This window comes from Pristis pectinata, chromosome 33 (genome assembly GCF_009764475.1).
Source record: "Pristis pectinata isolate sPriPec2 chromosome 33, sPriPec2.1.pri, whole genome shotgun sequence".
Classification (NCBI taxonomy): Eukaryota; Metazoa; Chordata; class Chondrichthyes; order Rhinopristiformes; family Pristidae; genus Pristis; species Pristis pectinata.
The window spans coordinates 11,708,494-11,735,669 of record NC_067437.1 but is presented as its reverse complement, the minus strand read 5'-3'; the positions used below and the strand labels follow the sequence as shown (position 1 = coordinate 11,735,669).

The 27,176-nt window shown below is 46.9% G+C and overlaps 1 protein-coding gene across 1 annotated transcript in view; it reads right to left on the bottom strand.

The window, feature by feature from the left end:
* Nucleotides 1-2,583: 2,583 nt before the first annotated feature.
* Nucleotides 2,584-27,176, bottom strand: part of LOC127585658 (neuronal pentraxin-2-like) — a 37,229-nt gene continuing 12,636 nt past the window's right edge. The window contains exons 2-5 of the mRNA XM_052043292.1: nt 13,127-13,349; nt 7,324-7,568; nt 5,949-6,128; nt 2,584-5,051 (exon numbers count right to left, since the gene is read on the bottom strand). Of these exons, the coding sequence (XP_051899252.1) occupies nt 4,818-5,051; nt 5,949-6,128; nt 7,324-7,568; nt 13,127-13,349 (882 nt within the window). The 3' untranslated portion in view covers nt 2,584-4,817. The remainder of the gene's footprint in view (nt 5,052-5,948; nt 6,129-7,323; nt 7,569-13,126; nt 13,350-27,176) is intronic.

Genomic DNA, 27,176 nt, shown 5'->3' with positions numbered 1-27,176 from the left:
TACCTGTACCGGTTGAAGGGAAAAGAGGTGGTAACATTAGGAATAAGGGATTGCAGAGGTACAACCACTCCTTCCCATTGAGCTGATCAGAGCCAAGAGATATTGTTTCATCCAACTCCGAGAAACATTACGATTGACTTTCTAGCTTGGACCCTCTCTCTTCCCGATTGCTTTTAATTTTTGTGGGGTGCGGAGAAGGTCCTTATTATTGCCGACTTTTAACTCCCTATGGAGGTAGTGGTGAGCTACCTCTTGAACCATTGTTCTCCATGTAGTGAAGCTCCTCCCACAATGCTGCTAGGTTGAGATTTCCAGAATTTGGAGCCAGAGGTGCTGGAGGAGTGGTGATACATCTCCATGTTAGTAACGTCTGCAACTTGGAAAGGAACCTGGAAGAGGTAGTTCACCCATGCACTTGCTGCCTTTCTTCCTGATGTAAGAGATTGCAGGTAGCTCCTGTCATAGTAGTCTAAGTGACGAACTACAGCGCAGTTTGTAAATGATCCCTAACCAATGTTGAAATCAAGCTTTCAAGACCAATTTTGTGGCTCTTTCTAAAGCTCGGGTCAGACTGCATTTCTATAGCACCTTTCGCCATGTTAGGACATTCCAAAATACTTCCCAGCCAAATGTAATACATTTGAAATGCTCTCACTGTTGCGGTTTAGGAAATGCAGCAGTCAAAGTGTAGAGCAAGCTCTCATAAACAGTAACACGACAATGATCTGCATCATTTGTTTTAGTGAAGATTGGGGAATTCTCTTCTACTACTGTCAATGGCAGTCATAAGCTCTTTTATATCTTCCTGGACAATGGCAAATGAAGATTCTCTGCCCCTCCTACAATGCAGCTGTCACCCAGTGCTTTTCATCTCAATGCACTGCTCTGTCAGTATTTCCCTCCCACTTCCAACGTACCCACACTCCCTGAGTGCTTCCCCTCTGGCATTGCAGCACTCCCTCAGTACTGCCCCTCCGACAGTGCGGCACTCCCTCAGTACTACCCCTCCGACAGTGCGGCACTCCCTCGGTACTGCCCCTCCGACAGTGTGGCACTCCCTCGGTGCTGCCCCTCCGACAGTGCGGCACTCCCTCGGTACTGCCCCTCCGACAGTGCGGCACTCCCTCGGTACTGCCCCTCCGACAGTGCGGCACTCCCTCAGTACTGCCCCCCGTCAGCATGGTCTCATGATAATAACTTTAATTTTCCTTTTAGGGGAATGAAGATTGCCGTCTCTGCATTTCCAGCCACATCTGAAGGGTAGTAAACACAGCTTTATGCTTCCCTGACAGCCTCTCTCAAATCAGTGACCTCCACCAGCAAGGCAGACAAGGCAGCAGGTACATGGGAGCATCACCACCTACCAGTTGCCCTGTCACAAACCATCTCACTGTTCCTCCACTGATACTGGGTCTTAGTCTGAGAACTCTCCAACAAGCAGCACTGTGAGAACACCTTCACATGAAGCAGTTCAAAAGGCTAGCTCACTGCCACCTCAAGGACAATCAGGAAGGAACATTGGTTATCTGCAATGTTCACATCCTTTAAATGGATATTAAAGAAAAGAGTATCATCTCCCTAACCTAAAGCCATGGGGCAATGATATAGGTTGCACTACTGGAGGTGCCGTCTCACGGTGAGACATCAGACCTCTCCTCTCGGACTGGTGCTGAAGACAGTGGTATGATGGAGCTCGACACCTCAGAGAGGAACAAGAGCTGGAATGGAAACACTAAGTGCTGGAAACACCCAGCATCCAGCAGGTCAGGCAACATCTGTGGAAAGAGTTCATGTTTCAAGTTGTAGACTCTCCTTCCCCCCACTCCCACTCTAACCTATCTGTAGCCTCCTGCACTGTTCCATAAGGCTCAACGCAAGGTTGATGAACATCTCATCATCTTCTGTCTGCGCACATTACAATCTTTGGCACGTAATATAGAATTCAGCAATTTCAGGTGATTTGCTTTCTCTGTTTTTGTAGAACTGGCCAGTTCTACTGCAGGTTATCCATCTGTAATATTAACTCAGTTTTTCACTCTCCATGGAGACTACCTGATCTATCTTCTAGCATTCCTATTTTGGTTTCAGCTTTCTGCAACAGCTGTGAGCTACATTTCACAGCTTTAACCCTTTGTGTTCTCTCTCTCTCTCTCTCTCTGTCTCTCTCGCTCTCCCTCTCTCTAACAACCCTCATTAATCTACCAACCTGTGAACTTCATAATTAGTATATCATCACGTCAACACTGGTCACACCCTATCAGGAATATTCCCTTTATTTTATCCATTCCTTCCCCACACTCTCCAAACCTTAACACTAATCTGTTTTCTCACTTTTCCAGTTCTGATGAAGGGTCTTCAACCTGAAACATTAACTCTGTATCTCTCTCCATGGATGCTTCCTGACCTGCTGCGTGGTCCCTGCATTTTTTTTGTTTTTATTTCAAATTTCCAGCATTTTTTGAGTCAAATCAGGAGTCAGTTGGAAATTTCAGAACATAGGAGGGTTCTCCTACACAAGGGATTTTTGTTGAATGTTTCACCCACTTCAGGATTTTGTAATGAACATGCACGATTGCAGAGCACTTGTGTAACTGTAGCCCGTTTAATGGTTCCGATGTAACAGAATCTGTATTAAAGCACCACAAATACCACACGGTATCGAAAGATATTAACTAGTCATCATTTAGAAAGAGATTGACAGACCATCAATATTCAGCCATTGAAGGAAACAGACAACTGAAGCGTTACTCACACATGGAGCAGAGGATAGACTTAGTATCCTTTATAGTCATCAGGTCACATTTAACAACTAACAGGTTAACACATGCTATGGACACATGTCAAAATTCAATGTTCATGTACATGAAAGAAGAAACTAAAATATCATTTAGTAAGTGTTCCCAGTGACATTTGTAAACAGATGGTCACTTCACCATTATGAGGCAAGCCTCATTGGCCCACCTCTTATAAATTAGAGTAGCAACACTCTGAGGTCTGTCCGTTCTTCTAAATTGCCCCTGGAATCTCCATGAATTGAAGGCTAAGTTCCCGGGCACTAATGGTTACAGAACAATCAAGGAGAACAATCAGAGGGAAAGTCAATAAAAATAGCATGTCTTTGAAAACTCTACTGTTGATTAGTTACTAAAGGTTGGTGATGAAGGGAAGGTGGCGCTGGTTAAAAAAATTGGGTGGGATGGGGTTTATGGCACAGAAAGAGGCCATATGGACATCATGTCCATACTGGAGAAAGTGACGGCCAAATAAGGATGCAGGAGGTGATATAAACCCTTCCTGAGGTGATCCAGACTTGGTGACCGTCCATTGTATGCATCTATTGACAGCACCAACGTTGGTGCTGACGTCCCAAAGTTTATACTGAGGGTTGTGCATGGACAATACTTAATCCCAGGTGTAGCTCTGAGCAATGTGGGTGTGCATTTACACCTCAGCCTGGTGGAGGGACCATCTGCCTGGTGTTTACATCTCTGTATAAACCCTTGCCTAGGCTGGTCAGAGTTAGTTGAACAATATCCATGGGGCCAGAGCAACTGACTGCAAATGTCTCTGCCATACCTGCACTCTTTCACATCAAATTTATCCAAGAAACTTGCAACCACTTAGCTTTGACAATACTGAGATTAATAAATGTTAATTAAAATTCAGATGGAAAGAAGCCAGTTATATTTCCTCTGATAGTGACCACCCTGGTTCTGTGTTGATAGTCTCAGTACTGGGTTGTTGCCTGAGAGGTTTCTATGATACCTGGGCTGCCCTTGGAGCCAATGTTATGGGGTTAGGCTGCAATGTTGTTCTCTAATGTTCCAAACAACTTGCATTTAACATCAAATTCCGCTTTAAAAACTATCACAATACCCCACTGAAAAATTAAAGGTACAAACCAAAGAGAATTGGTTAATTTTACAAGATTTTATACCTTTGGACATCTAACTGGTTAGCACAGGATGAAACCTTCTGCTTAAGCACTCACTGGGACAGGCAATCGAAGAATCAATTGTCAACTGGTCAAGGTTAAGGGACAACTGGAGATCAGAGGACTGCGACCCAAGTGAGGGAATCATTGGGGACTTGACGATCCTTCGAGGCATAGAGATTCAACTCCAGGGTTAAGTGAGGCCTAGATGAGGGATCATTGGAGAAATGTGGGTTAATTAGAGAACGGAGGGTCAATCAGAGACCCAGGTGTCAATCTGACGCTCGAGGACCTTGTGCACCTCAGAAGGGCAAAAAGCAGAAAGCAAGCCCCTGGAGATTACAAATACCTTCCTGTTGAACGGGAAGCAGTGAGAATATTGATCTGGGCTCTGTGAGTTAGTGACGTCAGAAACACAAACAGAAAGATTCATTCAAATATCATAAATATCAGAACGAACATATTTACAGCCTCACTGGACACATAACCACACATCGACCAGAGAAAGCCTCGTGACCCCTGCCCCTTTGCCCAAGCACATTGGTCCACATATGAACAGCTATGTACACTGGAATGGTACATGGTACGTGGCCAGTGCCTGCAGGGGTACATTTTCCAATCCAACACTCCAAGCGATTGCCTCATCTGCTGGGAACAGGTAATGGGAACCGCGGTCAGATAACGGGCAGGTCTGGACTGGTGAGCGAGGCTTCCAGTGGGAGTGTTGGCCTTGGAGAAATCTGACTCTCATTCACCTGCGCTCATTGTAGGTCACACACCCCTGGAGGCACCCCAACCACACTGGAGACATAGTGAAGAGTGCAGAAGCTGGCTTGGCCGTATCCAGCCCAGTAAAGGGCAGGCAGAGCCAAGCGACGAAGGATTAGTCCTCCCTGGAGACAGTACTTTGGCTGCACCTCTGGAAAGGCCACTTTGTTGCCCCCCCGAACAGATCGAGCCCACTGCCCTCCCATGACAGGACGTTGCCCACTGGAGCGGAGGAGCAGTTGACGATGCTCTGGATCTCGGCCGCTGTCAGAATCCGGTCCCAGACGTTGAACTCTGCCAGCTCCCCGACAAAAGCTTGCGCCGCGTCATATCTTCCCCCAGCTGTATCCTGCACAAGCAAAGAACAGATGGACCCGGGTCACAAGCCGTTACCTGATGAGTGAGAAACCAGAGAGGGATGATACAGGGGAGAGTATCCTACAAGAAGGGTTGGAAGTGTCTTCTCCCAACTGGACTCAGATTCCTGATTCTGACTGTTTCATCCCAGCCAGAGACACAGGAGACTGCAGACGCTGGAGCAACAAGCAATCTGCTGGAGGAACTCAGTGGGTCGAGCAGCATCAGTGGGGGAGGAAGGAATTGTCGACGTTTCAGGACTTCTGATGCAGAGTTTCGACCCAAGACGTCAACAATTCCTTTCTTCCCACGGATGGCAGGCACGGTAGTGTAGCAGTTAGCGTAACGCTATTACAGCGCCAGCAACCCGGGTTCAATTCCAGCCGCTGCCTGTAAGGAGTTTGTACATTCTCCCCGTGTCTGCATGGGTTTCCTCCGGGTGCTCCGGTTTCCTCCCACATTCCAAAGACGTACGGGTTAGGAAGTTGTGGGCATGCTATGTTAGCACCGGAAGAGTGGTGACACTTGTTGGCTGCCCCCAGAACACCCTACGCAAAAGATGCATTTCACTGTGTGTTTTGATGTACATGCGACTAATAAAGAAATCTTACCTTCTCTTATCCTATGCTGCTCGACCCGCTGAGTTCTTCCAGCAGATTGTTGTCTCATCCCAGGGAATGGCCAGAGTGTAGTTTTCCCAGCAGTAGGAACAGGAGCGGCAGTGCAGCCTGTGCCCCATTCAGTAAGGCTTGACCAACACTAGGGTTATTGCCCAAACCCTTAACATCTATATAAGTCACTTAGCCATGGACCAAGAGAAGGGATAGAGGAGACAGAAAGTACGACGGGAGCGGAGAGGGAAGGGATGGATAACTTTCTGAGTACATACCTGCTCCTGCCCAAGGACCAGAGTCCCTCCTGGTTTGATCGGGTGCCAAGGTGCCAGGTTATCTCCTGATCCCCGCCTTGTACCATCCTGGTAAGCCTCCCACTCGCCATCCCTGGTCGTCCAGGTGATGCACACATGATGCCATTCTCCATCATTAAGCTTCAATGGCAACCGAGCCACCTGAAAACATCAGTTCATCTAAATGTCACCTCTGTTCCTCTGTGTTCAGCGCAAAGATCATGAAACCAGCAATGTCCGAACACTCACCAATCTGGGCAAGTGGAACGGATGAATTAAGATGGCAGGGCACCTTTGTCACACATGATACTTTGTACTTTCTTATAGAAGGAGGCCGTTCAGCCCATTGAGTCTATGCCAGCTGTCAGAGCATTCCCATCAGTCGCAGTTACTCATGTCCCCATCGACTCACCCATGATTCTCTTGCCATCCGTCCACACTCATAGAACATAGAACACTACAGCACAGGAACAGACTCTTCAGCCCACGCTGTCTGTGCCAAACATGGTGCCAAATTAAACTAATCCCTTCTGCCTGCACATGATCCATACCCTCCATTCCCTGCATAGTCACGACCCTGTCTAAAAGCCTCTTAACCACAACTATCGTATCTGCCTCCACCACTACCCCTGGCAAGTCCGTTCCATGCACCCACCAGTCTCTGTGTAAAAAGCTTGCCCCGCACAAATCCTTTCCGATCTCGCCCTCTAGTTTTTGACATTTCTACCCTGGGAAAAAAGATTCTGACTGTCTACCCTAACTATGCCTCTCATAATTTTATAAACATTATCTCATCTCCCCTCAGTCTCCAATGCTCCAGAGAAATCAATCCAAGCTTGTTCAACCTCATACCCTCTAATCCCAGCAGCATCCTGGAAAACCTCTGCTGCACCCTCTCCAAAGCCTCTACATCCTTCCTGTAACGGGGCAACCAGAACTGCACACAATACTCCAAGTGCGGCCAAACCAAAGTTTTATACAGCTGCGTCGTGACTTCCTGGCTATGCTCCTAGCGATAAGACAAGCATGCCATACGCCTTCTTTACCACTCTATCTGTAGACAGTGGAAGGAAACCAGTGCACGCAGGGCACACATGTGTAGCCACAGGAGAAACATGCAAACTCCACACAGGCAGCACCCAAGGTCAGCACTGAACCTGGGCGTTGGAGTTGTGCGACAACACCACTACCTTCTGCCCATTGCGCCATCCTGCTTCTAACCACCTGAAGAGTCATTCTCTGAGGCAAGGTACAATGCCCTGGCCGGGAGCATCCAATCCGATTGACAGTGGAATGGGGAGGGGGGGGCTTCCGCCATTAACTACTCACCTCAGTTATTCAGGAAATCAGCACTTACTTTGTCATTGATCAGCAGTTCAATGGGTTTCTTCCCCCACTCAAGTAAGACGATCTCATTCGCTTGTCCGGGGACGGCATAGGAGAAAGGGGTTCCGATCCCCACAGTGGCCTTAGACTTCAGCCACACACAGATGGTCAGGGTATACAGTTCTGGCAGGCTCCTCTTCATCCGAGCGAACATATAGTTTGTCCGCGCCGGCAATGAGATTTTATAACTTTCCTGCAATTTATAGGTAGCAGTTTCTGTAGGAAAAAAATAAAAATACTGATTTTAGCCTTTATGATCATTCACCACCGTCAAAAGTCCCATTTAATGCCCTGATATAGTACTGAGGGAGTGCCGCACTGTCAGAAGGGCAGTACTAAGGGAGTGCCATACTGTCGAAGAGGCACTACTGAGGGAGTGCCGCACTGTCGGAGGGGCAGTACTGAGGGAGTGCTGCACTGTCGGAGGGGCAGTACTGAGGGAGTGCCGCACTATCGGAGGGGCAATACTGAGGGAGTGCCCCACTGTCAGATGGGCAGTACTGAGGGAGTGCTGCACTATCGGAGGGCCAATACTAAGGGAGTGCCGCACTGTCGGAGGGGCAGTACTGAGGGAGTGCCGCACTATCGGAGGGGCAATACTGAGGGAGTGCCCCACTGTCAGATGGGCAGTACTGAGGGAGTGCTGCACTGTCAGAATAGTGGTAATAATGGAGTACCACACTCTGGAAGACACAGTACTGAGGCAGTACTGAATAGTTAGTCTCATCAGTTGAGACATTAAAACAAGGCTCCACCTTCTCTCTCGTACAATTATGAAAGATCCCATTGCACTGTTGTGAAGCGAAGGAGACTTCTCCCCAGCATCCTGGTCCCATGTTTATTCCTCAACAAACATCATACCAGAAAATCCTGCATTCATTATCATCTTGCATTTTGTGGGAGCTTGCTGTGCATAAACTGGCTCCTGAACTTCTGTATCTCCTGTGTCAATAGGAATTGCTATAAAAACGTATCTTTCCTGACATGGTCTGCCTCAGGATGAGGGATATTGCATTCCTGCAGTTCAATAAATCTTGGGCAATCAGTACAGTCAGTATGTTGGGAGACAAGAACCAAGCCTTAACAATGCTCACTAATCGTGTCGGGATGGACATGTCTGGTACTAGACGAGGATTATTCACAGGGCACCAAATATTTCTGCACATATTAGTCTCCATACCCTTGTCCAGCCATATAACCACCCTTCCCACCCCATTATCTGCAACACCTACAATCTTTCCATTCATTATAACACGCCCCCACCTGCCTCCATTATTACCTCCAGAATCTCATCTAGAACATAAGCACTAGATGTAGGAGTAGTCCATTGGGCCCATCATGCCTGTTCTATCCTTCAATGCGATAGTGGCTGATCTGTTACCTCAACACCACTTTCTTGCACTCACCCCGTATCTCTGGATTCTCTTAATATTCAAAAATCTATTGATCTTTGTCTTTAATACAAATAACAAGTGAGACTCCACAGCTCTCTTAGTTAATGAAATCCAAATTTCAACACACTTTGAGTGAAGAATTGTCTTTTAATCTCTGTTTTATGACAACCCCTTATTTTGAGACTATGACCCCTGGTTTTAGACACCAACTCTACATCTCCCCTGTCAAGCCCCAGAAGAAATGTGTAGTGCGATCATCTCCCATCCTTCTCCACTCAGGAGAGTGCAGACCTAGTTTGTGTAATCTCTCCTCATGTTACAAACCTTGAATCCCAGGAATCAATGTGGGGAACCTTCACTGAACTCTCACAGATGCAAGTGTACCCTTCCTTAGGCACGGAGACCAGACCCGTGCAAAATATTCTGGATGTAACATCTAAAGGTCTCTGCATAATTAGACCAAGATGTCTCAATTCTTGTCCTCAAATCCTCTTGTAATAAAGACAACATATTGTTTGCCTTCCAAATTGGCTGCCAAACCTAATTATTAATTTTGTGTACAAGGACACCCACATCCCTCTGAACACCATGTTTCAACCTCTCACCATTTAAAAAAATCTCCCTTTCTATTTTTTTCCAACCATCTGTTATGACCTCACATTTTCCACATTATATTCCATCTGCCATGTCCCCGACTTTTACTTAGCTTGTCTATATTTTCCTGGTGCCTCTCTGCATCCACCTCACATCCCACACTGTCACCCAGCTTTGTATCGTCCGTAAACTTGTATAGCTTACACGAGGCAAACATTGTGAATAGCTGGGGTTCCAACATCGATTTCTGAGGAGCCTTCCAACCCCAAAGTGACACATGAATTCGTTGGGTCCGTTAACCAATCCTTAATCCATGCCAGTATATTGCCCCGTAACTGTGCACTTTAATTTTGTTTAATAACCTCTTGTCTGGCACCTTATCTAAGGCCTTCTGAAAGTCCAGACACATCACAGCAGCTGTTTCACCCTTGTCTATACTATGAGTTACAATCTCAAAGAATTCCAACACATCTGTCAACAATTTCCTTTTCCTTAAATTATGTTGACTCTGCCCAATCCTATTACTATTTTCACTGCCTTGCTACCACTTCCTTAGTAATAAATTCCAGCACTTTCCCCACCAATCTAACAGGTCAAGTGTTGTGTTTTCTCTCTTCTTAAATAGTGGGGTTACATTTGCTACTTTCCAGTCCGTGGAAATCCTTCCGGAAAGTAAGGCATTCTGGAAGGTGACAATCAGTGCATCCACTATCTCCATGGTCACCACCTTCAAATCCCTAAGATACAGATCATCAGGTCCTGAGGATTTATTGTCTTTCAGTCTTGTTACTTCCTCCAATATTAATATTTTACTAATGCTAATTCCTTTCAGCTCCTCGTTTACTCTAATCCTATAGTTCTCCACAATTACCAGGAGATATTCTGTGTCCTTTCATGAAGGCAGAAACAAATTAATCATTTAATTTCCATGTTATTTGCTTGGACCTTAATTCTCCTGTCTCTTTAAGGGACCCACATTAACTTTTGTTAATCTTTTCCCTTTTTACATATCTCTGGAAGGTCTTACAATCAGTTTTTATGTTTCTCATCAGCCTACTCTCATCTTCTGCTTTCTCTTTCCTAATCCAATTCCAACAATTCCAACACACAGGAACACAAGAGTCTACAGGGAGTAGTGGATACAGCCCTCCCCACCATTCACAGCATCTATAGGAGTCGCTGCCTCAAGAAGGCGGCATTTATCACCAAGGATCCCCATCTTCCGGGACATGCCCTCTTCTCACTGCTACCATCGGGCAGGAGGTACAGAAGCCTGAAGTCCCACACCACCAGGTTCAGGAACAGCTACTTTCCTACAACCATCAGGTTCTTGAACTGACCTGCACAACCCTAACCCTACCTCAGTGACAGAACACTTCAGACCACCTCTTTCACTCCCATGGACTTCTCTCTGATTGTGGTTGTTTTTGCACAGTCTTTTTTCTCTCTTGTATAACTTATGTATAATTTCTGTTTTGTGTGTTGTCTGAACCTACCTGTCTGCGATGCTGCTGCAAGTTTTTCGTTGTACCTGTACCTCACCGTATTTGTGCACATGACAATAAACTCGACTTGATTTGATTTGGTCTTCCTCTGCTGAATTCTGAAATGCTCCCAATCCTCAAGTTTACTGCTCTTTATGGAAACAGCAAAAGCCTTGATCTAGAACATATCATCTGTGAATTCGTCCTGCACTCTACGACTGCTACTGTGGCTTGACCTGGCTTACATAAACCACACTGTGTAAATACACACGGTAGTGCTGGTCCCATCAACATAATGGTGTTATTTCAGGAAACAAGTGGTGGGTTTAAGAACCTCTTGGAGTCCCACTGTTGTGCACTCACTGCAGTATAACTTCAGGAATAAGGACGTGATCTGACCCCAGTAAATTAACAAACAACAGCAATATTACATTTATTGTAGTGTTTTAACAGAAGTGCTCGACAGGATCAATATCAGACAAAGTTGATACCAAGCCACAGTTAGGATATGTATCAAATGCTGAGTCAGATAGATACATTTTAAGGAGAGTCTTGAAGGAAGGGAGAGTGGTGGAGAAACTGAGAGTTTATTGGTAAATTTAAATTGGTAAATTGGTTTATTATTGTCACTTGTACCGAGGTACAGTGAAAAACTTGTCTTGCATACTGTTCATATAGATCATTTCATTACAACAGTGCATTGAGGTAGTACAAGGGAAAACAATAACAGAACGCAGATTAAAGTGTTACAGTTACAGAGAAAGTGCAGTGCAGGCAGACTATAAGATGCAAGGCCATGACGAGGTAGATTGTGAAGTCAAGAGTCCATCTTATCGTAGTAGGGGACCGTTCAGTAGTCTTATAACAGCGGGATAGAAGCTGTCCTTGAGCCTGGTGGTACGTGCTCTTTGTGTCTTCTGCCCGATGGGAGAGGGGAGAAGGGAGAATGTCCGGGGTGGGTGGGGTCTTTGATTATGCTGGCTGCTTTACCGAGGCAGCGAGAAGTGCAGACGGAGTCCACGAAGGGGAGGCTGGTTTCTGTGATGTGCTGAGCTGTGTCCACAACTCTCTGCAGTTTCTATGAGAATTGAAGAGTTTAGGGCCCAGGTATGAGAATCAGGGCAGATTAAGGGGACAGAGTGCAGATATCACAAGGGTTGAAGGAAGTTACAGAGGTGGAGGGGTTGGGGAGGGGGAAAGGTTACAGAGGAAATTGAGAACAAATATGAATATTAAAACTGACACATTGCCAGTGTGGGTGAACAAGCACAGGGTGGGATGATTGAGTGGAACCTGGAACCTGTTTCAACATGGGCAGCAGAGTTTGAGGTGTCTTGGAGGATGGGAGGACAACCAACGAAGGACTGGAAGAGTCAACTCCAGAAGACATGGGAAACCTAGTGGACGGTGCACACTCAGTGTGATGATATTGAGTGTACCGTCCGAGAGCTCTGAACTTAAGCCAAGACTTTAAGCTCTATCTGGCATAAGTATCCACGCGTACCCTCACTATAGGGAGATTATACCGTATCAACCTACACTTCAAGGACTAGTTTACTTCACTACTTTAGTCTCTACGGAAAGGTCTAGCTGTCAATAATCACAATTTCGAGCAGTGGGTCCCTCCTCCCAACCAAGGAGAAGATACTTCCAGCTAACAAAGCAATTTAAACACAGTTTATTTTATTTTAAGTGAGACACATATAATTCTAATAAGTAATTCTTAACAATGACTTGCAACTTACAAAGGATTTCCAACCACAAGTACAATTCTTACAAGCTAAAATGTTATACCAACAAGTTGCAGACGAACAAGTCGTCCGTCGCAAAAACCAAAGGCTGAGGAATGAATTCTAGGTCTTCTTTCTGTAACCCCTTCTCTCTGTCATTCCCCCCCCCCCCCACCCCGAACCACATGTTCAGGCCAGGTGACTGGAGGGTTTAATTAAGTAAACATGGACCCCATTGTTCTCCTGTTTATGTTAGGAGGCTGAGCAGGGAATATTGGTCAGAAGTTTAACTTAGAAAACAACAAACATCTGGAGCCTTGGACAATTCCTGCTGTTTTTGCAGAAGGGATTTTAGCTTAATGAGCAACCACTTCTTGACCTTTGGACAGGTCGTGCTGCTGTGCTAAAGAGCTGAGATTCGCAATAAGCCCTTTTTGGGGTCTGGATAGTGAATATCCATCACATCAGCTCTCTTTTCACTACCCGTTGTACGACAAAGCTTTGTGCCAGTATTGTACAATGGAAATCGAACTCTGTTACCACCTCCATCCCAGGCCTGTGGCCGTCCCTACCTTTCTCCAGATTGTCGATGCGCTGGTGAAGAGCTTGGAGCTGTTCCTCCAGTCGATGTCTCTGCCGGTCACTCTTGTTCTGCAGAAAGGAACGCTCTTTCTCAAGTTCAGAGAGTTTTGAAAGCAGTTGGCCTTCCAGCTCCTGGATCTTCAGATAGAAGTGGCCCTGTGGCCCGCCAGAGACCATTGTTGAGGAGGCATTGCCCCGAGACAGCAACTCCCCCTGGAACCCAGGCAAGAGAGGACAAAACAAGAATCACAGCACATCGTAAACGTTGCCTGTACATCATGTATTACCATCAGTTGGGGCAAATACTCATGGCCAGGGAAAGGGGTGTGTATCTGACAGTGAAGTGCACAGCTGAGTGGGGTGTGTGTCTGACAGTAAGGTGCATGTCAGACTGTAGGGAATGTGAAGCGCAATGGGTTATGTGTCTGGAAGTGAGATATCTGCCCAATAATGAGGTACATAGTGAGGTGGCAGGGAGTAATGTGTCTGACAGTGGGGTGTATGTCTGACAGTGGTGGGGGTGTCTGACAGTGGGGTGTGTGTCTGACAGTGGTGGGAGTGTCTGACAGTGGGGTGTGTGTTTGACAGTGGGGTGTGTGAGTGTACAACAGTGGGGAACATTGGCCAGATGCTGCTGCTATTTTACTGGTCGTTAACCCACTCCATTACATTCCTCTGTGCTACATTCTGAATCATTACGGCAAAGGCTGTTTGGAGTGTTGTGTTGGAACATGATCAGCACTGTCCTCTTGGTTAAGCCGGTCTGGCACAGAGTGTCAGTAAGATCAGCACCAGCCGCATTCTAGGCAGCAGCTCAATTCACAAACAGGCACAGCAGATGGGCTCTCTGGCACTCTCAGAGCAGAGTCATCATCTCGCTCACTGAGACTCCATCTGCCTTCAGCTTCACTGTTACCGCAGGACTGCAGCATGTCACAGGAGTAAAAGGTGAAGCTGTTCCCTAACAGCCTCAGTTTGTCCCGAAGAATTTTACACCCAATCAAGTTTCGCTTGAAATGTTGTCGCTGCTGTACTGGGGGAAATGAAGGAGAATGTAAGAAATAGAAGCAGGCTATTTGGTCCATCGTACCTTCTCCACCGTTCAATGAGATTTTTGCTGATATTTTACCTTCGTACTAACCCTTGATTCTCTGAATATTAAATGTCAATCAGCCTCTGTCATGGATATATTCAGGGTCTGGACCTCTACAGCCCTTTCGGGTTGAGAATTCCAAAGATTTCCTGCACTCCAGGAATTTCTTCTCATCTCTGATTTGGATGGTTGACCCCTTACTTTGAAACTGTTATCCCCAGTTCTAGAAAAACCAGGGAAATAATAACTCAGCATTTCCTGAGTCATGCAGCATAGAATTTTGTACAAAGAAAACAAGCCCCTACAGGCAGCAATGACATAAATATACTGCTACTGTTGATTTAAAGATAAATAGAGCTGTAGGATGCGTGGTAAACATCTGAGAGGGCACACAGAATCTCAGATTTGCATTATAATTGAAACACAATACCTCCAAGCAATGCAGTGGTCCCACAGTACTGCATTGGAGCATCAGCCTAGAACTTTGGGCTAAATTCTGTGGGATTGGATTTGATAGGATCACAGAGGGGTGTCAGCAGGCAAGGAAGTTGTTCAGCACATCAGTGTTAAACCAGCTCTACGCAAAAGCAATTCAGTTAGTCCCACTCCCCCACTCTCTCCCCACAGCCTAACAGATTCTTTGCTTCAGATACCCATCCAGTTCCTCTTTGAACGCTGCCTCCATTACCGCTCCTGGCAAGTCCATTCCACACACTAACCACTCGCTGGGTAAAAAGAAGCTTTCCCTGTCTCCCTCTGGTGCTTTTGTTATAGAACATTACAGCACAGTACAGGCCCTTTGGCCCACAATGTTGTGCCAACATTGTATCCTGCTCTAATATCTATCTAACCCTTCCCTCCCACATAGCCCTCCATTTCTCTATCATTCATGTGTCTATCTAAGAGTCTCTTAAATGTCTCTAAAGTATCTGCCTCCACAACCTCTGCCGTCAGTGCGTTCCACACACCCACCACTCTCTGTGTAAAAAAACTTACCCCTTATGCCTTCCTCCAATCACCTTAAAATTATGTCCCCTTATGTTAGCCATTTTCACCCTGGGAAAAAGTCTGACTGTCCACTCGATCTATGCCTCTTATCATCTTGTACACCTCTATCAAGTCACCTCTCATCCTCCTTTTCTCCAAAGAGAAAAGACCTAGCTCACTCAACTTATCCTCATAAGACATGCTCTCCAATTCTGCATCTCTCCTCCTGTTTGCTCGTTTCCTTGTGTTTGTGTTCTTGGTTCTTGACCTAGCTGCCAATGGGAACAGTTCCTCTCCGTCTACTCTGTCCATACCTTGCGTGACCTTAAACACCTTCTGATCTCCTCGCAACCTTCCCCGGTCCGAGGGAAATAACACCGGCTTCTTCCCACAACCACAGTTCCTCATGCCTGCAATCACGTTAGAACATTGAACTTAGTACAGCCTTCAGCCCACGATGTTACGCCAAACTAGTTAAGCTAATGACATCCAATCCCTTCCACTTGCACATGACCCATATCCCTCTATTCTCTGCACATTCGAGAGCCTCTTTAACACCACTATCGTACCTGACTCCACCACCACCCCTGGCAGCGCATTCCAGGCACCCACCACTCTCCGTGTAAAAACTTGCCCCGCACGTCTCCTTTGAACTTTCCCCCTTCACCTTAAATGCATGCCCTCTAGTATTAGACATTTTGACCCTGGGAAAAAGACACCAACTGTCTATCCATACCTCTCATAATTTTATAAATTTCTATCAGGTCTCCCCTCAGCCTCCGCCGCTCCACAGAGAAAACAACCCAAGTTTGTCCAACCTCTTCTTACGGCACATTGATAAATTTCTTCTGCACTCGCTCCCCGCTGCCTTCACATCTGTCCTAACGTGTGTTGCGCAGTTGTGGCTGAGTTAGTGCTTTATGAAGATTTATGATGGTTTTCTTGCTCTCTATTTATATAAAGTCCAGGATCTCATATGCTTTTATAACCTGGAGACCCGGGAGACTGCAGATGCTGGAATCTCAGCAGGAACTCAGCAGGTCGAGCAGCATCTGTGGGGGGAAAACAATTGTGGACGTTTCGGGTTGAAACCCTGCTCGACCCGCTGAGTTCTTCCAGCGGATGGTTTGTTGCGTTTTTAACCTGCCTTGCCACTTTCAACGAACGACACACATACTTCTCGGTTCTTGTACCCGTTTGGAAATGTTTATATGGCTTTTCATCCTTCCTACCAACTCTTCTCAGTGTTAAATTTCATCTGCCACCTCTCCGCCCATTTCCACCGGCCTCTCCTCCTCAAAGTCTATTATTATCCTCCTCACAATTCAGTCTGCCTGCTAGTTTTGTGTCATTTGCAAATTTCAGATTTGTTTTCATTGAATTACATGATGTGAAAATTATTGTTTTGGAGCAGCCATACAGTGAAAAGGCATAAAATTACAATAAATAAATAAATTGTGCAAATTAAAAAGGAATAATGAAGTAATGTTCATGGGTTCACGGACCATTCAGAAATCTGATGGCAGAGGGGAAGAAGCTGTTCCTGAATCATTGAGTGTGGGTCTTCAGGCTCCTGTACCTCCTCCCCGATAGGAGTAACGAGAAGAGGGCATAATCTGGAAATCATGCCCTGTGCACCAGATCCAAATCATCAATATACGTGATGTAGTGGTCTTAGCATCAACCCCTGGGGAACCACACTCTACTCTTCCCTCCAGTCCAAGAAACAGCCTCGTACAGGAATTTTCTGCTTCCTGTAACTGAGCCAATTTTCTATCCACATTGCTCCATCCCCTTTTATGACCAACCTATTATGTAGCACCCTTTTGGAGCTCCATATATATCACATCAGCCATATTTCATACAGATGGATGAGGAGCAGGGGTGACTATTCAGCCTCCCGATCCTGCTCTGCCACTTCATCAAGGCTGAGTAACGGCAACTCTCCATTTCCATCTACCCTTTGTACCCTAACCCTTACTTCTTGAGCATCTATTAAAAATATTTGAAGTTTTTGCTTCCATTGCTGTTTGAGGAAGAGGGGTCCAAAGACTTGAAATCCTCTGAGGGAAAGAATTTTACCTCATCTCTGTTAAATGGTGACCCCTTAAGGAGTGACTTCTTATTCTAGATTTTCCCACAGGATGAAGCATCCTCTCCATACCCATCCTGTCATAGGCCTCTCCAGACCTTATGAAGTCCCCTCTCACGCTTATAAGCAACAGGTACAAGGCTGTGCCTGTGCATCCTTGTTCGCAAGACAACCCACCATTTCCAGGTATTTGTGCAGTATTTGTGCATTTCCTAAAAGAAAGGGTCGCTCTTCTACACCATCAAAAATCTCTGTCAAGCCATTTAGGCAGATTTGCCTTTAATAATTCTTTTCTGACTTTCTCTTATCCACCCTAACTTGTCCAAGTGACTGCTAATGCTGTCCCTGGTTATCGTTTAAGAGACATTTAGACAGGCACGTGAACAGGCAGGGAACGGAGGGACGTGCAGGTAGACATGCAGTTTAATAGGCATCGTGGTCAGCATAGACAGAGTGGGCTGAAGGGCCTGTTCCTGTGCTGTACTGTTCTATGTTTGAGAATGTTCCTCACTCTCAAACATGGAACAGTACAGCACAGGAACAGTTAAAGGTTAAACTGATTGGTTTGTCGTTGCTGGAATTACTGAACAAAGGAGTTCCTCACAAACCATCCCTGAAACTTCAGGTTATGGTAAGCGTCTCTGGAATTCCCTATCCTAACTCCATCTGCAACCTCGGAAGCATTCCACCTGGACCAATTGATTTCTCCCCCTTAGGTACAGTTGGCCTGTTCCCTCCACTGGCCATTTTCAGCCCATCCAGAACATTAACATCTTCTTTTGCCGAGTTCCTTGGTGAAGCCTGATGCAAGGACCTCACTCAGTACCTCAGCCAAACCCCTCTCTCTCCCCCCCCCGATCAGCCCCACCCCTCGTTCTACCATCCTCTTCCTGCTCACAAGCCTATAGAATTCACTCGATATTTGCTCTCGCTGGTTCCATAGTTCCTTTCTCGTTTCCGCTTTGAACTTCCTGTGATCAGCCTGGCTCTCATGAGTAATAGCGGCGTGGTGTTTCCAATCTGTTCCTTTCTCCTGCTGTAGTTTAAGCTTTTGATCATCTGCTCTGGTTTTAACTGACTACCCTTTTTCCTCATAAAAATGTTACCAGACTGTAGCTGAAAGATCGCCACTTTAAAGGCCTCCCACTGTTCGTTCACTTTTGTCTGCCAAGTTTTGGTTCCACTACCTGGGCCAAATCTGTTGTCATCCCATCAAAACTGGGCCTCCTCCAATTGCCTACTTTAACTTGGAGCAGTCTGTGTCCATTTCCATTGCAATCCTAAACCTTATGATTGCTATTTCCAAGATGCCCCCCACCCCTGCACCCCTCTAATTGCCCCACTTGGCCTGGATCACTGCCCAGCAATGCCACCCTTCCTGTTGGGCCAGAAATGCACTGATTAAGAAGGTTCTGCTAAACTTGCTTCTCTTTGCCTCTATGTTATTGCAAACCCTGTCCATACTTTCACCTGTCCCAGTGTGTACCTGTCCCGGTGTGCACCTGTCGCAGTGTGTACCTGTCCCATTGTGTACCTGTCCCGGTGTGCACCTGTCCCAGTGTGTACCTGTCCCGGTGTGTACCTGTCGCAGTGTGTACCTGTCCCAGTGTGTACCTGTCCCGGTGTGTACCTGTCCTGGTGTGCACCTGTCCCAGTGTGCACCTGTCCCAGTGTGTACCTGTCCCGGTGTGCACCTGTCCCAGTGTGTACCTGTCCCGGTGTGCACCTGTCGCAGTGTGTACCTTTCCCAGTGTGTACCTGTCCCAGTGTGTATCTGTCCCGGTGTACACCTGTCCCAGTGTGTACCTGTCCTGGTGTGCACCTGTCCCGGTGTGTACCTGTCCCGGTGTGCACCTGTCCCAGTGTGTACCTGTCCTGGTGTGTACCTGTCCCAGTGTGTACCTGTCCCGGTGTGTACCTGTCCTGGTGTGCACCTGTCCCAGTGTGTACCTGTCCTGGTGTGCACCTATCCCAGTGTGTACCTGTCCCAGTCTGCACCTATCCCGATGTGCAACTAACCCGGTGTGTACCTGTCCCAATGTGTACCTGTCCAGGTGTGTACCTGTCCCGGTGTGTACCCATCCTGGTGTGCACCTGTCCCAGTGTGTAACTGTCCCGGTGTGTACCTGTCCCGGTGTGTACCTGTCCTGGTGTGCACCTGTCCCAGTGTGTACCTGTCCCAGTGTGTACCTGTCCCGGTGTGTACCTGTCCCGGTGTGTACCTGTACTGGTGTGCACCATAAATGATGGTGCCAGATGTTTGTTTTTCACTCTCCAGCCTGCGTGCAGGGTTGCTGCACTGAGTGTTTCCCTGGAGTGATGATATAATCCGTCGTTACATCAACAAACAGATTCAACAGTGAGAGAGGAAGATCTGAAGTGAAATAGAGACTGGGATAAGAGACGGCTGAGAGAGAGAGTGGGGGGAGGGTGGAGAGACGGGGTAAGGGAGAGGAATAGAGAGGGGTGAGGGTGAGAGGGGGGCAGGGAGAGGAGAAGGGATAGAGAAAGAGAGAGAGATGTTGGAGAGGGAGAGGTGGGAGAGGGAGCAAAAGGGAGAGGGAGAGGAGAGAGAGAGACAGACATGTTGAGGGGGGAGGGATAAGGAAAGAGAAGGGCAGGGGGAGAAGGAGTGTGAGAGAGAGAGAGAGAGAGAGAGAGAGAGAGAGAGAGAGAGAGAGAGAGAGAGATGGAGCACCTGGTCTAAGTGAGAGAGGAGATGGGTCAAAGTGGAGGGGCGAGGGAGGGACGGTGGAGGTGGTGAACAGAGGCTGTGGAGTTGAGGGGAGCTGGGAGGGTGGAGCTGGCCTCACCCTCCTCGGCCCATTTCTCAGGTGGTTTAATCCGAGCCAGGAAAACTCTTCAACCCCTTCGTCCACCCTTCAACCAGTCCCCAATGCACCCTGGCCGCCCCCTCTCCCCCCACCGACCCCAAGCCCAACCCCTCCTCCACTCCCCACCACTCCTCACACCCACCAACGACCAACCAACATCACCTGATACCACCCTCCAACTCTTAGAGCCAATCATTGTCCCGGTCCCACACTCCACCTCGACCCTCGACCCTACCGCACCCCACACTTCCCCTCCTCCACCCACCTCCCTACCACACCTCAGACCCCGAACCATCCCATTCCAGACTCCACTTCACCCTCACTTCCCGCATTCCTCACCCCAGCCCATCCCCCACTCGTTCACCCACTCCATCCCCACCCCAATCCCTGTTCTATCACATTTCAGATTCCCACTCCACACCCACCCTGGATTTATCCCATCCCCCATTCATTCCCCCATCCATCCTCTTCCCAGCCCCCGATCTCAGTTCCACACTCCTATCCCCACCCAAGCCTATTTTTGACCTCCTATTTAACCATTTCTGTGCAGATGTCTCTAGATATTGAAGAGTAAAATGACCCCACTGTTGGATCTCCCTGGAACTGTCCCTGGGTCCTCCTTATCTAGCAACAGGTCACTTTATCAGTCAGAATTGATCAATATGTTGCCCAAGATATGGTAAAACTTTGCACAAATTTGTGGCTTAAATTCAGAGCACACAGGTCTAACAGATGGTTTAAAAATAGCATCTGTCTGATGTGGACAAGGTGTTCAATACAGAGTTGAAAACAATCAGTGTTGATCTGTAGCCAAGTCTCAAGAGAAGTCCATTACAGGATGACTAATCCATGCGTTCAAATCCCATCAATGCAGCTGGGAAATGCAAACCGAGTTTTAGAAAACCTATCTACAGAAAGAGCTGGCTTCAGTAAAATGGACTTGGGGATCAGTAGACTCTTGTTGAAAAAAAAAGTTCTTTTTAAAGAAACGACTTGTATTTTCGAACCGCTCCCTCTCACACCACCAACCCAGACATACCAAAGCTCCTTACAGCCAACCAAATGCTTTTGGAATGTAGTCCCTGTTGGAACATTGGAAACTCAGCATCCAATCTGTGCATAGTAAGATCTTATAAACTGCAATATAATCCTGACCAGACTGTTTTAAGTGTCACAGCATCATAAGCATCGATCTCAAAGAACAGCCAGGACCTTGGTGTGATGTACTATTCCAAAGGCAGTGTCTCAGACAGTGTAGCACTACCCCAGTACTGACCAAGGCAACTGACTGTGTTGAGTCATTGAATCATACAGCACAGAAACGCCGTATCATTGCTGACCACCAAGCACCCATTTCTACCAATCCATCATTAATCCCATTTTATTCTCCCCATATTCCTATCAACTTTCCCCAGATTCTACCATCCACCTACATAATGGGTGGAGTTTTCAGTGGCCTACACTCTGCGTGTCCTTGGGATGTGGCAGGGAACTGTGCACCCAGGGAAAACCCACAAGGTCACAGGGATGAACGTGCAAACTCCACACAAGCAGCACACAAGGTCAGGACTGGATACGGGTCACTGGAGCTGTAAGGAAGCAGCTCGACTACCTGCTCCACTGTGGCACTCATAGATCCTTGGTGAGTAGTGTCCGTACCTGACGGAACACAGCCCTCCTCATTCTGCCTACACTGGATGTGACTCCAATCCGATGCCAACCTACTGACCCATTACGGAACTGGTTTTATTCAGGCAGCCAGAGTTCAGAAGGCCAGTTCACTGGCAACTTCACCAGGCAGCTGGGGAATGGACAGTGAACTCAGGCCCTGCCAGCAGTGCTGAGACCTGAGGAGAATAAAACATCCTTCGTATTTACGACTAAGTGAATACTTATTGATTGTCTGGCATCAGACAGAAGCAGTCGGATGGAGCGCTGAGAGACAGACAATGAACCAACAAGAAAGATAGTGTGACAGACAGGGAGATAGCGAGGTCGTGTGAACGGCGGAAGATGAGCAGAGTCGCTGGGGGTGAACAGTGGGGTGAGGAGGGTGTATGGTCAGTGTATGGTCTGAGGGGTGTAGGGATAGTGTGCGGTCTGAGGGGTGTAGGGATCGTGTACAGTGTGAGGGGTGTAGGGGCAGTGTACAGTCTGAGGGTGTAGAGTCAGTGTACGGTCTGAGGGGGTGTAGGGACAGTGTACAGTCTGAGGGGTGTAGGGACAGTGTAGAGTCTGAGGGGGTGTAGGGACAGTGTACAGTCTGAGGGGGTGTAGGGACAGTGTACAGTCTGAGGGCTGTAGGGACAGTGTACAGTCTGAAGGGGTGCAGGGACAGTGTACAGTCTGAGGGGTGTAGGGTCAGTGTACAGACTGAGGGGTGTAGGGTCAGTGTACAGTCTGAGGGGTGTAGGGGGCGTGTACAGTCTGAAGGGTGTAGGGAGAGTGTATAGTCTGAGGGGTGTAGGGTCAGTGTACAGTCTGAGGGGTGTAGGGTCAGTGTACAGTCTGAAGGGGTGCAGGGACAGTGTATAGTCTGAGGGGTGTAGGGTCAGTGTACAGACTGAGGGGTGTAGGGTCAGTGTACAGTCTGAGGGGTGTAGGGACAGTGTACAGTCTGAGGGGTGTAGGGACAGTGTACAGACTGAGGGGTGTAGGGACAGTGTAGAGTCTGAGGGGGTGTAGGGACAGTGTACAGACTGAGGGGGTGTAGGGACAGTGTACAGACTTCAATCTGTCATCATTTCATGTTGAGATTATGTATGTATTAGTTGTTCCACTCACAGTTTATAAAGAGTCAATTACTACTCTCTACTGGACTATCTGCCTAAACATTAGAAATATCGAGTAAAATATAAGTAACTCTGAAACCGTTGCAGCTCGATATTCCATCATGGTGACAACAGATGTAGAATTACAAATGCGCAAACATTTGCTGGTGAGGGAGCAACGTGTGTCGTGCACTGAGCAACTAACATCAACTTATACTCAGAACTAGGCCTCTGCTGTGCGTCTGATTGGCAAATGGATCCACTGGAGTTCAGCACATATTGGATTGAATCTGATGGGATAGATCTGCTGCAGGAAAATTCAGTGCGTATCAAAGCTTGTTAGGTCTAAACTGCGTTTCTAACATTTGTAAAGCTCTCTGAGGCATCCCAAGGTCGCGAGAGGCATGCCATATAAATGCCAATCTAAAGCGTATTGTAGGAATAGTAGCTAATCCTTCGGATCCTACTAATTGGCAATGTATGGGGAAGATTGATCCATTCAATTCTGTGTCAGTAATGAATGGGGAGAATTATTGGATTGTATAAATTGGAAGTGAATGGGGTAGATTCTAGAAATTGGCAATGTATGAGGAAGTTTGACCCATTGGGTTCTAAATCGGCGCAAATGAGGAATGATATCTCTGGGATTCTATAAGTTGATAATCAGTGGGGAAAGATGACTCACTGGTACCTATAAAGGCTGAAGCTCGCTGTTGCACTGATATATATTTCCTGAGTCTCTATTTACTATTTATCAACATGTTTGATGAGACCAGTTTCTTTCTGCTGCAATATATCTTACCCTTTCCTTTGACCTGCACCACTCCTTCCTGGTGACAAAGCCTTTTAAGAGACTCATAGGATTCAGAATGTTATTAACCAAAGTCCAAGGATATAAATTTATAATGTTGCATTTTTCTTGTGCAGGAAGGTATTCAATTCACTGGATACGATTATTGAGTATTGGAGGAAATGATGAAGTAATTACTTATGCATCCACTCCATCTAAATCTGACAAGCTTCTCTTCCGTCTCTCCTTTCCTCCTTTCCTTACCTGGATCCCTGCCCAATTCCCTTTTGGCCAAAGTGTATTGACAGGCTGTTTTCCATTGCGGGGGCATCACAGGTTCTCACTGGGCATGATCCATGCGGATGGTCAGGTGGGAGCCCCTGAAAGTGGGGTTACTGGCCAGTTTTCCCACAGTATAGGCTCCGATTAATGGAACAGGATCATGGCAAGTGTCCTTCAACCACTTCAGTGGTCCTGACCCTGCCTGACTGGTCTATGCTACTAGTGGAGAGTGACTGGTCTCAGGATCATTCTGCACGTAGAATATCTTAGCTTGTTAATACTCCAATATAACAGTCAAAGACAGAAAAAAAAATCTGCTTTTCCCATAAGGGCTATAAGGATGCAGCTCATGTATTAATAATTATCTAAATAAATAGAGGCAGAGGGTACAAGAGCAAGAAAGTTATCATAAATCTTCATAAAGCACTAACTCAGCCACAACTAGACAGGCCCCACTATTAACAGCTCACATGTTAGGAGAGATGTGAAGGCAGGGGGAGCGAGTGCAGAAGAAATTTATCAATGTGCCATAACGAGAGGTTGGACAAACTTGGGTTGTTTTCTCCGCAGCAGCGGAGGCTGAAGGGAGACCTGATAGAAGTTTATAAAATTATGAGAGGCACAGATAGACAGTCGGTGTCTTTTTCCCAGGGTCGGAATGTCTAATACTAGAGGACGTGCATTTAAGCTGGGGGGGGGGGGGGGTGGGGGGGAGTTCAAAGGAGATGTACGGGGCAGATTTTTTACATAGAGAGCGGTGGGTGCCTGGAATGCGCTGCCAGGAGTGGTGGTGGAGACAGATACAAAAGAGGCATATAAGAGGCTCTTAGATAGGCACATGGATATGCAGGGAATGGAGGGATATGAACCACATGCAGGCAGAAGGGATTAGATGCCATTAACAATTAGTTCGGCTGAAGGTCCTATTCCTGGGCTATACTGTTCTATGTTCTATATTCCCTTACAACATGGAAGGAGGCCACTTCAGCCCCTCGAGTCTATGCTAACTCAACCTCCATTCACTCCACAGTTGCTCCTCTGGCTTGACAATAAGGTGAGGATCATGCTGGGCAATGCTGTGATTCAGTCTCTGAATCATTATCTGTTTCTCTTTCCACAGATGCCGCTTGACCTGCTGAGTGTTTCCAGCGTTTTCCATTTCCTGTTTTTATAACAGGCTGTCTCAGTTTTTTTATCCTACTTGTATAGTCTCTCCTGCTAGACATGCCCCACTATTAACAGCTCATTACAACAGACCAAGAAGCTAAATGTACTGGTAACTGCTGCCATTAAGTCATTTCAACTCATCCTATCACGGACATTCCCTTTGTTCTACCCCAATGTAAGAAGGATAAGATTTTAGGACATAGATTGAGGAAAAATAAGGCAGAAGAGTTCCCTGCTCAGGTTTAAAGTGGAGAATGATAACTGTAGGGTGTCAGGTGATCCCTGACTTACAGCTGAAAAGGCAAACAGGGTCTCAGTTTTAACCAAAGATGTCGCCTCTTGCCTCCAATACTGCAATCATCCAGGCAGTGGGAGGATCATCCTTGTGCTCAGGTCCGGAGCAGCCAGGTAAGGCTTACACTTGACTCTACACAACGCACACACTTTAAAATGAGAAGCAGGATGTGTTCGCCCAGTTCCAACAGCCAACGCACACTGCGTGATTCATGGAGCTGTGATCAGCACTGACACTCCAGCGGCTGATTGTATTCTTTTGGCTGCGATCCCATTCAATTAGCAGTTTCAACCATTAGATACCTAGAGTGGGTTGAAAGGCCCAAGCAGCAGCTCCCAGAGCAACCTAATTGCACCAAGGCACACCAGTGGCTGCTTTACTGAATGAGTTTGTTTTGTGCCTGGATTGCGTGACAGTCTCCGTCCAAGTCAACAACAATCTCTCTATTTAGTTCTACTGTGTTGTTTATGGATTCTGTGACACTTCCTATTGTAAGGCTGTCCTTATACATTTGATTTCAGGAGCGAGTTCCCTCTTTAAGTACTTTCAGGTTCAAACCTCTGCTTAAATAACACATGTCAGGATGCCAAATAGATGCATTAAATCACCTGTGGAGGTTAGCTCCACTTTAAACCTACAAGCCTTGGGTTGGAGTTGTTCTGTGCTTGAATAACCCTACCCACATTCACTGTCTGGACATGTGTGATTCTGAGTCACCAAAGCCTTTCCCCCACTGATGAGGCACAGATCAGGGGTACAATGGAATACTCTCCACCTCCTTGTATGCATGCAGCTCCAACAAGAAACTGAACCCAAACAGGACAAATAGTCCACCTGGTTGGCACCCATTCACCATCCCGAACATTCATTCCCTCCACCCCTGCTGCACTGTGTGTATCACCTGCAGCGTGCATTGCAATTATTGCGTGCAGTTCCGGCCACTGCATTTCAGGAAGGATGTGGAGGCTTTGGAGAGGGTGCAAAAGAGGTTCACCAGGATGTTGCCTGGAGTGATTAGCTATAAGGTGAGGCTGGAGCGTCAAAGTCCGAGGGGATGCCTGATAGAAGCATATGACATTACGAGAGGCACAGATAGTGAAAGTCTTTTTCCCAGAGTGGAAATGTCAAATACTAGAGGGCACAGCTTTGTGAGAGGGGGGAAGTTTAAAGGAGATTTATAAGGCAAGTTTTTTACACAGTGACTGGAATAACAGGTGGGAGCAGATACAATAAGATAAGATATATATGATTTCTTTATTAGTCACATGTACCTCAAAACACACAGTGAAATGTATCTTTTGTGTAGAGTGTTCTGGGGGCAGCCTGCAAGCGTCGCCACGCTTCCAGCGCCAATATAGCACGCCCACAACTTCCTATCCCATACATCTTTGGGATGTGGGAGGAAACCGGAGCACCCGGAGGAAACCCACGCAGACACGGGGAGAACGTACAAACTCCTCACAGACAGCGGCCAGAATTGAATCCAGGTCACTGGCGCTGTAATAGTGTTACGCTAACCGCTACACTACCATGCTGCCCACTTTAACATGACGTTTAAGAAGCATTTGGACAAACACATGAACAGGCAGGGAATGGAGGACATGGATCATGTGCATGTAGATGTGCAGTTTAAATTGGAATCGTGGTTGGTACAGACATCGTGGGCCGAAGGGCCTGTTCCTGTGCTGTATTGTATGTTCTATGTTCTGTGTACTCCCTAAGACTTCTT